The sequence below is a fragment of the Heterodontus francisci genome, chromosome 33, assembly GCF_036365525.1.
Source record: "Heterodontus francisci isolate sHetFra1 chromosome 33, sHetFra1.hap1, whole genome shotgun sequence".
In the NCBI taxonomy this organism is placed as follows: Eukaryota; Metazoa; Chordata; class Chondrichthyes; order Heterodontiformes; family Heterodontidae; genus Heterodontus; species Heterodontus francisci.
In genome coordinates, this window is record NC_090403.1 from 41,004,370 (window position 1) to 41,017,132 (window position 12,763).

Below are 12,763 nucleotides of genomic sequence, written 5' to 3' on the forward strand. Positions count from 1 at the left end.
CAGGACCACACTTTCCAGGTTTCAAAAAGTGTGAAAAAAGGACAACTATGAAAAAATATTGTTAATGGCATTGATTGTAATCAAATGTTTTCTCTCGACTATTCAAATCTCACTGAAGCAAATTATTCTGCTTCTACTGCACCTTACCACCAACTTTGAAATCTTTGGTGGCTTCTACATTTTGTCAAGATGTATTTGTCTCACTATCTCAAGAACTGTAAAATAGAAACATTTTAACCATTTTGTGCAGATGACAATAATACATCCATTTGAGTGAATCTGCACGTTACATAATATAAATCATTTTCGCTGCTGTCACTTCCTGTCATGTGATGTACTGTCACAGTAAGTATTTTCATCACAGTGCTTCTTCCAACTCACCTTCCATGTCATGTGATGTGTGATGTTTCAGATTCATGTGTATGCTGGGGAATGTGATGTATCTGGACTTTCAGAAAGTTAAGGAAGTGTAATGAGTGGAGTCCTGGGCTTCTGCTGTTTCTAATCTACTTAAAGCACCTGGATTCAGAAATACCATGCAAATTAGTCTAATTCAAGGATGATACTAATTTGGGAGGGGGCAGCCAAGGAACCATGGAGATTCTAGACAACATGTACAACTGGGCAGCATTAATGTAAATAGAATTCAATGCAAATAAAATTCAATGCATATAATTGCAAGGCATCACACACTGAGAGAAAAACTGGGGGTGATAGGTACTCAATAGATGAAGTTTAACTGTCCAGGAAGGAGACTGGCGAAATATCTGGGAATTATTTAGATTGAACATTGACCATGTTCAGTCTTTGCAGAGCAGCAACCAACGAAATAAAAAGAATACTGAGCGACTTTGCCAAATCAGTAGATGATACATTTGTGGCCACCATGCTGAAGTCCTGACCAGGGCATGCCTTGGGTACAGCATTCAGTTCAGGTCACCTTAGGCACAACATTCAGTTCGGGTCACCTTGGGTACAGCATTCAGTTTGGGTCACCTTAGGCACAGCATTAGTTTGGGTCACCTTCGGCATAGCATTCAGTTCGGGTCACCCATACATAAGGGAAACATCTAAATCTTGGATGAAGTGTAGAGTGCGGCCACGATCTAAACTCTTGCATCAAAGGACTGAATTATGAGGAAAGTTTGTACCTTGAGAGGAAGTAAATGAGAAAGGGACTATACAGATATATATATATATATATATAATGCTAAGTGGAATAGAATAGTTAATCTGAAATACTATTTCAGTAGGAAAAGGGGACATAGGCAACAAGCTAGTAAAAAGCAAGTCCAGGGTATCAAGAAGTGCTTCCTCAAGCAAAAATTGTTACTACTTGGATGATGTTCCAAATAAGTTAATGGAGGCAGCTGGGGATTGTAACTGCAAACAGGTTTTCAACAGGTTTCAGTTAGTTTTCCAGCCGCCATTGCCAGTATGAGGCCATGGTAATGTTAACTGCCAGGCTGTATTAACATGTCGCAAGTCCACTTCCTGCCTGGAATGGGTGGTAAGTGGGTGGTAAGTGGTTTTCCACCTCTGGAAAATAAGACAGCCTTTGACCATCTACCAGCACTCAGACTAGGAATAGATGTAGCAGCACTCTAAGCAACAGCAAACATACCACAATATAAATTTAACATGATCTGAGATAAAGCAAAACCTCAAATCAATATTCAGAAACGCAAATTTAAACTTGAAGGCAATGAGGGAAGAGCTAAAGAAATAAACAAGGGGAATGAAGGAAGAGCTCTGAAGAAAAACTGAATTGAGGACAAAGTTATGGACATTATACTCAGCATGGGGGATAAGTACATATCAAGGACGAGTGAGCACAGATTAAAGAACTATGATCTTAAAGAGTTTAATATGATAATAGCAAGACAAATAAACAAAGAAAATAATCTCTATAAAGCCTGTATGGAAAAGGGTGAGGAAAACCACTGGGAAGAATACTGCACTATCAAAAATATGTCAAGAAAAAGCATACAGAAAAAAAAAGGAAGTATGAATAAGTATAGCTGCAGAAGACAAAAACAATGATATAACAGCAAGAAAGTTATCACAGAAAACCTGAGATCCTTGAGGATACAAATGGGGTTGAAATTGAGTATGAACAAAAAAGAGCTAACAGACTAAATTATTACTTTCTGGAAGTATCCACTAGAGAAGATGCAATTAGAATACCATTAAAGGTAGGAGGGTCAACAACTAAACTTAACAAACTTGATAATATTTGCATGGACCCAGATAAGCATCATGAGGGAGTCAATGAGCGTAGGGGAGGTGCCATGCTATAAAACAAGCCAATGTGGTGCCATATTTTTCAATAAAGGTGATAAAACAACTCAAGTAACTACAGACCCTTTAGTCTTATATCAGCTACTGTCAAAATAATAGTCAATCATGAGAAAGTTGAGGATTACTTATATAAAAATAACCTAAGTTGCAGTTAACAACAATAGCTTTTTATATAGCACCTTTAAATCATGTTAAACTGCAAACGCTCATGCACTCTGTTTATTTAAAATGTAGAGAATAAATTCTACGTCTGATTTGAGATAATAAAGCATTTTAGATAAGCGTTATAAAGCAAAATTTGCCAACCAGTCATAAAAGGAGATAATAGGGCAGATGACTAAAAGCTTGGTCAAAAAGTCAGGTTTTAAGGAGCGCCTTAATTGAGGAAAGAGTGATAGAGAGACAGAGAAATTTAGAGAGGGAATTCCAGAGCTTAGAGCCTTGGCGGGTGAAGGCACCATTGGTGGAGCAATTAAAATTGGGGATGCTCAAGAGTTCAGAATTAGAGGAGCACAGATCGCTCAGAGGGTTGTGGGGCTAGAGAAGATTACAGAGATAGGGAAGGGCAAGGCCATGGAGAGATTTGAAAACAAGGATGGGAACAATATGGGAAGAACACAGGATTCTGTGGAAAGATTGGTGACATGAGCTGAATGGACTCTGTCAGCTGTATGGATCTCTCTGATCTGTCCAATGGACTCAGAACATTTACTTACTTTAATAGAAAACCTGCATGTCAGTTTACAATGTGTTCACATAGCACTTTATACAGTGGTATATTGCACATGTATTTACATGTGGTGCCAAAGTTTGACATACTGAGCTCCATTGAGCTGTTGCTCCTTTCTAAGTTTTCCTTGATGTTGCATTTCAGCTGGTTTACGGAGAAGTTTTCGGCTAAGTAGGAAAGACCGACAAGCAAACCAAAATGAAGAGAAACAGACTGAGCAGAACGACATAGAGTACCTAACCTACGAGGATGTGGTTGCCTACCACCGTCGCCCTAATGATGCGCACAGAATGGTGGTCCTCGTTGGTAAGTTCCATCGTTCAATAAATATGGCATGATCATATGAACACTTTCAGACTTATATAATTCCATACAATTATGGGGATGGCAGAGATGGAAAGTGCTACAAGGAGGAAATAACACCAAGCTCATACTACTGCCCAGTGCTGTGCTAGCATAAGACTTCTTAATGGGTTAAACTGGTTAAAAAACAGACCTCTTGAATGCTGAAATGGCTGAATGGCCTACTCCTGCTCCTATGTTCCTATGTAATCAAAATCTAAAGCTATATTAGCAGTACACAGTAATATGGAGATCAGACCTAATTAGAACCATTATATTTTACCTCCTGCCTTTTGTGCATATTTTCAGGTTCTATCGGAGCAAAGGTTAATGAGATGAGACAAAGAATAATAGCGGACAATCCAAACCGCTACAATGTGGCTATTCCTTGTAAGTGTAAGAGTTTGTTCATTTACAATATTTCAAAAATAATTTGCAAAATTATTCCCATGAGCATTAGGAAAAATTCTCAGGACAGCAAGTCATCACTACAATATTTCAATATAATGCAAATTTTCTGTGGAACAACAGTTAGATTGAAAATACATTACATTTAGATACATTTACAAATACATGTACAATTAGAAGGTTTCATTGACATCACAGATCCCAAGCGAACCTCTGCAGATTTATACCATCAGCAGGATCTTGAGATTACAGGCTGGATTTTCCCTCCGGGATGGCAAACAGACATTGGGACTGTTGCCGGGTCCCGAACCGCATCCCCCCCATGCCCCCTTCCCGAGGGATTTTCACATGGATGCCCCCCCCCTCAATTGGCATGGAGACATGTTCTCCATCCAACTAATGGCGGTGGCGGGTTCTTGAGGTCAGAAGGCCAGTCAGAGGCCTTCCAGCTTGACAGCAGCAACAGGCTGTAATGGAAGGTATGTAACAGAGAGGGCACTTCAAGATGGAGGCACTCTGTTGATGACTTTTTTTACATCTTTAATTCAAAAACAGATTCAGCTGCCAGGCCATCACCACTGGACGAGTGGATGGGGGTGGGGGGGAGATGGGAGAAATTCCTCTACAGGACAGCCTGTGCCTGCTCTCACACCCAGGGAGGCAGAGAGGGCCTCTATGCCTGCCTGGAGGGCTGCCCTTCGATCATGCTGCCAGGTGCCCACCTCCAGGCACCTAAACTGGCCCCCGTCGGTACTGGAAACAGGAGACCGGCTGAAAAATTCCAGTTGGCCTCCTTTAATTGGACTTAATTAGGCGCTTAACGAGCCTAATCAGCTACCCATCATGTGCTGGCAAGTAGCCCTGTCAGTCCTGATCCTGCCTCCACAAAAATGTCCTGGTGGTGGGATGGAACCAGGGAACTGGCACACGAGCTGGCAGAGCTAATTTTCAGCTCCATCTGTCTCTGATCCTGGCCCCATTGGGGGCCAAACATCCAGCCCCTTATTGCAGCCAGTAACAGGTTCTCAGTCAATTAGTATTCCATACAGTATATGTACAACTGTTTTTAATATCAGTAAGTCTCAACATTTTTCTTTAGGATGAGCTAGTCTGTACAAGATATCAGGAGAGCAACTTGCGAACAGTGAACTCTTTCTACCCATAGAGCGCTGAAACTGTCTTTAAAGTTCTCAGCACTTCAGTATAAAAACAGATTTACATTTCTTGACCTTTTTTCCCTAGTATAAAATGGAGGTGAGTATTGTTGGGTTAATTCAAACCTTCATTTTAGATATAGGTCCTTTCCTCACCTTCCTGTAGTTTTAGGTTTCTTGGCCTACAGCTGTGTTTAATGGAACTATCCAGCAGGTGGCAATATATGATGCTCTGACCTGAGTAAATCTCATAAACTACAAACACATTTTAAGCCTGGCTCAGGTATAAAATTAAAACCCGACCCAAACCCGACCCGAGCCTGAGCCCTTAAATTTTGTTTTGCGCCCAACCCAACCCAACACGAAGCTCCTTCATCAGTTCCGACAGCAGGCTATTCCTGCAGCTGGAGTTGTGCGGAACCATGGGTAAGCCTGATCCCGTGACCTCTCGGAAGCAGTGTCCAGCCCGACCTGATCCGAACCCGAATGGGACTTGGAATTTCGACCCTACCCCACCCGAACCTGACAAATGTAGTCGGGTCTAGTCACATTCGGGTCGGGTAGCCAGGCTTTACTGTGTGCGCTCACCTTTGGTACAAAAAGATTCATCTGGGTGCATTCGGAAGGCCCATTAAGGTACATTTCTGTCATAGTGTTCCCACTGCAATCAGTGCTGCTTATGAAGATAGCACCACAGTAGGCGTTTTTGATTACCTCAACAAGCTAATGAATCTCTAATTGCTTGGTCTGTGGGAATAGCAGCTTCCATTGAGCATAGTAACAACCTTTTTTAAGTGTTTTTTAAAAAGATTTTTAGAATACACTTTGCATAAAAAAATGAAAATTAACTTTTCCTTTTCAAATCATTCTGTGGAAAGCTGATCAAAAAGTTCTGGCACATGACATATCACTTGTCGTCCTGTCAGTACAGGAAGACCTTTAAGTAAACAATTTATTCTAATCAATAGCAGGAAGAAAACAAGTTCGGACCTAAACTGTAGCGTAAATGCTGGGGCTAATTTTCAAGAGAGGTTACCTGGAGAGATAAGGTCCAATGTTGACCTCCAGAGTGTTTGTAGACAGATATTGTGACAACGTGACAAGCATAGCGGGCAGTTTCTTGTTTGCTTTCCACATCCTAATATTCACTTTATCCATCTCAAAAACTTATAAGGATGAGTGAATCCTGCTGGGATTTAAACCCAAAACCTCCTGGCTCTGAGTGTGATGTTCAACTATCTGAACTACCCATAATCGCATTAGCTCAAAGACAGGCATTAACACCATGGGCAAATAAAGAAGCGACCCTGTGTTCTATATTCAAAAATTATTGTATTTCTAACTGCATATTTTACTTAAATGCAGCAACAACACGGCAAAAGAAAGTCCACGAGAGGCAAGGACTGGAGTATCATTTTGTCAGTAAACTGTCATTTGAGGCAGATATTCAGAGGAACAGGTAGGCTCGCCTTAGTAAAGTAATTAGCCTTTAAGCATCAGGAAGGCCAACTTCCATTATATAATGAAGTCCTTCATATCAATTTATTTTTGGCAGAGGGGATTAAAAATAGTTAATCTTAAATGGGATTTCATGTTAACCAATCTACCTGGGACACTGCTATGATAATGAATACTTTATTGTTTCTATTAGTCAACAACTCCATTGGATCATGTGACTACCAGGACAGTCAAAGGTAAACTAGATGGACTGTGGTCTTTTTTTCATCCAGCAATTCTTAGGTTCCTAAAGAGTCAGCTTAAGGCAAACATATTGATATCAAAATGTGTTAGTTTTTTTAAACAAACATACTACATTGTGTTTATTTTGTCTCTTGACTTCCTCCCTCTTCTAAACTTTCTGACCTAAGCTGGTTACAGCTCCTCTCATTGTCATTCAGGAGTATTTTTCAATGGGTTAAAATGTGGTCTTAGTTTCTTATGTTGCATCCACTTGGGCAGATGTGTTGCAATCATTTATGCTGCATTTAAGAAGCGGAGGGTTCTAATGCTGCACAGCCCACTCTGTTTCATTTCTGGCTGATTCTATAGCATCGTAACAACATAAAAACCAAACTTGCCCACCGAACGAGGAAGGCTCCTGCAATTCAGAAAGACTGAGCCACTCTGCCTGCTGGCGGCTAGACAACATGGCAACCTCTGTCTCTGAAAGTACAATCTGCTGATTGTTACTGGAGAAAGCAACCACTTCAATCATAAAGCTTCTGGAGGCAAAAAGCACTGGCTCATTTGCTTTTCCGTAATATTGTTGAAGCCAGGACTGCTTTTGATTCAGTGCTTTTAAGTTAAACTTAGCTTTACAGCCCATGTAAGAACGATCTTCTTCACCTCTAAGAGCAGCATGGGCCTGTAGTAATTGTTAAATAACTGATGCCATCAACAGCATTGTGTCCTTTAGTCAAGTGGACAAAACCTTGTATTTATAAAGCACCTTGTCATATGCGTAGAACATCTCAAAGCATGTCAAAACCAATTAATTACTTTTAAAGTCATTGTTGCTCTTTGTTCTTTATTTTAGATTTGTTGAGCATGGTGAATACAAAGACAATTTGTATGGAATAAATGTAGATTCCATTCGAACAATTATATTGAAAAAGAAGATTTGCTTATTGGATGCAAATCCTCAAGTAAGTGCTTTGGTAACTGTTGCTTTCCATTACAATCAAAGCAATTAGAGTGAGGCAGAATATTTCACAGTACTATGTGGAATGTGAAAATATGTCCATCCAATAAAACTTGAAGGCACATTCATCGTAACTTAGATCTTACTTATATTGTAGAGCCACCTCTACAATCTTGATATTACAAATTCACTTCATTGTCACTGCAGGAGGATCAGAGACACAGACACCAGTATTCAGGCTGTGCATCTACATAGGAGTGAGGCTCTGGCTTAGTGGTAGCATTTCCATCTCTGCATTTGAAGGTGAAAGGTTTGAGACCCACTCCACCATCCCACCATCTGCAAGCTCCACCTACCTCACACCCACCACCCCCAAGCCACACACCATCCTGACTTGGAAATGTATCACCGTTCCTTCATTGTTGCTGGATCAAAATCCTGGAAATCCCTCCCTAACAGCACTGTGGGGGTGCCCATACCAGATGGCCTGCAGCAGTTCAAGAAGGCGACTCACCACCATCTTCTCAAGGGCAATTAGTGATGGGCAATAAATGCTGGCCTTGCCAGGGATGCCCACATCATATGGAACGAATAAAAAGAAAACTCTGGCCACTAAAGACTAGAACATGGGGCTGAATTTTCCCAGCCCTGTGGAGATGAGTTTGGAGGTAGGCGGAGGGTTTCCAGGAAAATAGGGGCAAGCTACATCACGATGGCTCCCCAACACATTCCTGCCGCCAGGGAAGTTTCCCAGGGGTGGACCAGGATGAAGATCGGCTGCCTGCTCCATGGATGCAGGCAGTCAATTTAAATAATTATGGCCACAATTAGGGGTGATTTTCCAGGCTCACTGGCATTTTGCTGGTAGCAAAGCAGCAGCCCTGCCACATGCGAAGGCCACTCTGCAGCAGGCTAGAGGACCGTCCGAGCCAGAGGCTCCAAGCCCCATTGACGGGGCCACAGGAAGGAAAGGCCACCCCCGGAGAAATAGCTCAGCTGGTAGGGTTCCCGGCAAGTACAGGCTCAGGACCCCCAATTGGTCCCGATGTCAGGGTCCTTAAGCCTGTGGGAAAATGCTTCCCATGGTCTCTAAGCACTGAGTTGATGTCCAACAGAGGTAGTTGCATTAGATGAGAGGAGATGCTACAACTCCCCCAACCCTCATCATAAAGGACAGGTGTGGCTCTTTCCCCTGGGTTGCAGCCTCCCTAAGAGAAGTCATTCTGAAAATAAACACCAGGAGGAAGGCAACAGGAAACCACCTCAGCTATTCATCCTTAGTAAATGGCTCAAGAATCTCATGTGTGATGAGTTGGCATCTGTCCTGGGGCAAAACGTGATGGATGGGCATCTGCATCACTTACATTCTTGAAAAAATGTACCCTTAGATCTCAAGTGTCCAATGTGATTTGACCATTTAAATTACACAGAAAGTTAAATCTAATGTGATAGAGATTCCATTTGATCAATTCTATTTAAAAAGATTTTCTTAGTGAATGGACAGACTCAAATAAGCATATAAGTGTTTTAGTAATCTGTTCCTCTCTGTCATAACCAGGCATTTATAAATGTCAGCTTGGCTCAGTTGGTAATACTCTAGCCTCTGATGGGGTGGGTTTAAGACAAACTCCTGGACAGAGCAGAGAGCAGGGAATTCTCCTGGTTTGTTGGCCAACATTATCCCCAAACAATGTCAATAAAAACAGATTACAGTGTTACAGAGTCATTATGGCACAGAAGGAGGCCGTTTGGCCCATCAAGTCCATACCAGCTCTCTGTAGAGCAATCCAGTCAGTCCCATTCCCCTGCTGTATATCTCATTGTTATTTGTGGGATTGTACTGTGCGGAAATGGCTGCAGTATTTGATGCTACATAACTGAGTTATTCATTGTTAAGAATGTTGAGGTCTTTCAGAGAGAAGTGATAGATAAGGGCAAGTCTTTTTTAAATATACTGGGGTAGACTGATGTCTCATATTGGATATAGTATCAATTCTACAGTTATATCTTTTCTATAGTTCTCATTTGAATATAAGCAAGTTTCTCTTTTGCTGAATTTACAGACAATCAAACACCTCAGGACAGCAGAATTTAAACCATATGTGATATTTGTCAAGCCATTTCTTCAAGAACCAAAGACAAACACATCAACGGCTGAAACGTCAGGAAATAACATTGTTAGAGAATTAGAAGTAAGTCCAATCAATTCAAAGCTGCATTTATAAATATTTTTGTTAAGAATTTCACTTTGACTTTCACAAGCCCAGACAGAGAAGAGAATGGAAAAGGAAAGAAGCAAGAAAATTATTCCTTACTTTAGTTCCTTCAAAGTCAAGTATGTAGCATTTTACTGTAATTGCAGAATGCATGTTTGCTACAGGCTGTACACTAGCAATGTTTGTAAATCACTTTAAAAGCATGCAGTTCATGTAAGTAAATAAAAACAAGAAATGCTGGAACCACTCAGCAGGTCTGGCAGCATCTGTGAAAAGAGAAGCAGAGTTAACATTTCGGGTCAATGACCCTTCTTCGGAACTGACAAATATTAGAAAAGTCACAGGTTATAAGCAAGTGAGGTGGGGGTGGGGCAAGAGATAACAAAGGAGGTGTAGATCGGACCAGGCCACATAGCTGACCAAAAGGTCATGGAGCAAAGGCAAACAATATGTTAATGGTGTGTTGAAAGACAAAGCATTAGTACAGATTGTCTTTCAACACACCTTTGCTCCATGACCTTTTGGTCAGCTATGTGGCCTGGTCCAATCTACACCTCCTTTGTTATCTCGCCCCACCCCCATCTCACTTGCTTATAACCTGTGACTTTTCTAATATTCGTCAGTTCCGAAGAAGGGTCACTGACCCGAAACGTTAACTCTGCTTCTCTTTTCACAGATGCTGCCAGACCTGCTGAGTGGTTCCAGCATTTCTTGTTTTTATTTCAGATTTCCAGCATCCGCAGTATTTTGCTTTCAGTTCATGTAAGGGTCATTTCAATGTATATGATCTGCAGTAGATTTCAAACCCATATAAAAAGCATTATTTTTCATCACTTACAATAATTTACTATCTTTAGTGGCAATAACAATGGAGCCAAGTAATAGTGTTGCTAATTTCACCATGGGAACTGATGTGGAGGAGTTTCTGAGCAGTATGAGGGAACTGATTTAAGGTGGCAAGATTTCTGAAACATTATTTAATTGTAGCAGTTTCATTTGTTAACTATTCCTGAAAGATCCCCCAATAGCCTAATGGATGAAGCCACTACCTCAGGGAGCACTGAGCCATGCAGGAGTGTAACACGGGCAGTAGCAGATCACTTGTCCATTATGCACGCCGCCTGTCTTTCCTTTCTATTGACTTCAATAGAAGAGTCATAATCTTCAGGAGAGAAGGGCAGAAAATTGAGAAGGTGGGGTGGGGAAGTCTCCCTGACTTTGAAGCTCCATATTTAAAGATCTGAATCACACAATACATTCCAACACTGAACTAAAAAGACAATCAAATGATAAAGAGGCCACTGAGGGTAACTTACACCTTTTATATTCACATCAAAAAATATTATGGGCTGGATGTTGCTCTCAGTGGCAAACGTATACCGCCAGCCATTTGCTAAGTTTGCACTTGCCCATAGAAATTCTGTGAGATTTTTCACTGGAACCTACTGTAAATTAGGGAGCCAAAAAGATCTCCAGGAGATCTAGGACCTGTGTGATCAGGGCAATCAGCTGTGTATCTTATCCAAACAGACTGAAGAATCGTTAATAAGAAGCGCAGAATCTGAACCAAGTGCAAATTGGAATATTGAATTCAAGGTCAAATCAGGTACAGAAAGCAAAATAAAGTGAGGGGGGGAAAGAAAGATTGGATTAAGAGAAAGAGATTTAAAAAGACAGAATGAAAAGAAAGTCTTCAAATTTTATTTTTTTAAATCTCCAGCAATTAAAATCTGAAGGAATGGGACTCCAAACTTGTAAGAGTTAATTTTAATTAATATTAAAAATCAAATCTCTCCATCACTACTCTTGTATGGTAGTAACTACACATTATATCACTGTCTTAATAAAGGAATATAGCTCCTTGCAAGTCTCTAAGTCTATCTGGGAGGCCTTGCCCTTGACTGGAGCAGTGCGGTCAGGAGGTTCACCTGCAATAGTAGAAGTCACCACAACTGAGCTACCATCCTCTCGCATGACTTGTAAGGTATAAGCTCTGCATACACCTGTCTGTAAAGCATCCTGCAAAACAAAAACAGTTCTAATTATGATGAAATGTTAAAAGGATACTTACACTGGAATAGATAAACCCTAACATTTTCTGGCAAGCTTAGGCTGTATCTATGATATTCACCCCGATCAATGTATTTTAATAGGGTGCCAGATGCTAAGATGCCATTTTCGGGGAGCCTTTGGAAGAACGTTGCATCTCGGACAGCAATTTCCAGATTTCCATATTTAACTGCACATGTGTGGTCACCAGAAGTTGCTGTCTAATTTCTAAATAAATAAGGGTGATTGCTGTTAGTCTATTATTTCTACAGTAAAACGTGGTCTATAATAATTGTCTGTGGAATCTATGTGTTTTGAGTCATTCGTACTCGTGAAAGGATTTCCATTTCCAAAGAGATTTCCTATCCTTTTTATTCAATCTCTGTTTGTATTCAGAACTGTATTGGTCTTACAGTAAAAATTCTGTTCTCCAATTGCAGGAAGAGAAATATCAGGAAATGATTCAGTCAGCAGCTTATATTGAAGAGCAATATGGTCATCTCATCGATAAAGTCCTGGTGAAAGGCGACCTCCAGACTGCATGCAGTGAATTGAAAATAATTCTGGATAGCATAGAAAGGGACACATTTTGGGTACCGGCTAGTTGGGTCCGTCCGTAGCTCTACCAATCCATGTTAACAACATAATATAGTGCCACCTTCTAATCTTCGAACAAATACAAATAGGTGGCTTGACATAAATTTCATCGCTGAAGTTGGTGATAGCTTATGCACGTGAAAAGCAAATGTATGACTACAGTGCACTCCAATCAAGTGTAGAATTGAATTTCTGCACTCTTTTGATTGCTTGTTGGGGTATATGCTATTAAGGACTCGATACAAACAATTGAATCTATGAATACAAATTATTTTATTTGGAAAAATAATATTTCTGTTAATAATGCTGGACTGATCAGGATTAC

At 40.7% G+C, this 12,763-nt stretch overlaps 1 protein-coding gene across 1 annotated transcript in view; it reads left to right on the plus strand.

The window, feature by feature from the left end:
- LOC137347994 (MAGUK p55 subfamily member 3-like) overlaps nt 1–12,461 on the plus strand; it is a 66,661-nt gene extending 54,200 nt beyond the window's left edge. The window contains exons 18-23 of the mRNA XM_068013066.1: nt 3,176–3,337; nt 3,683–3,763; nt 6,301–6,394; nt 7,472–7,580; nt 9,640–9,768; nt 12,282–12,461. Coding sequence (XP_067869167.1) covers nt 3,176–3,337; nt 3,683–3,763; nt 6,301–6,394; nt 7,472–7,580; nt 9,640–9,768; nt 12,282–12,461 — 755 coding nt within the window. The remainder of the gene's footprint in view (nt 1–3,175; nt 3,338–3,682; nt 3,764–6,300; nt 6,395–7,471; nt 7,581–9,639; nt 9,769–12,281) is intronic.
- The last annotated feature ends 302 nt before the right edge of the window (nt 12,462–12,763 follow it).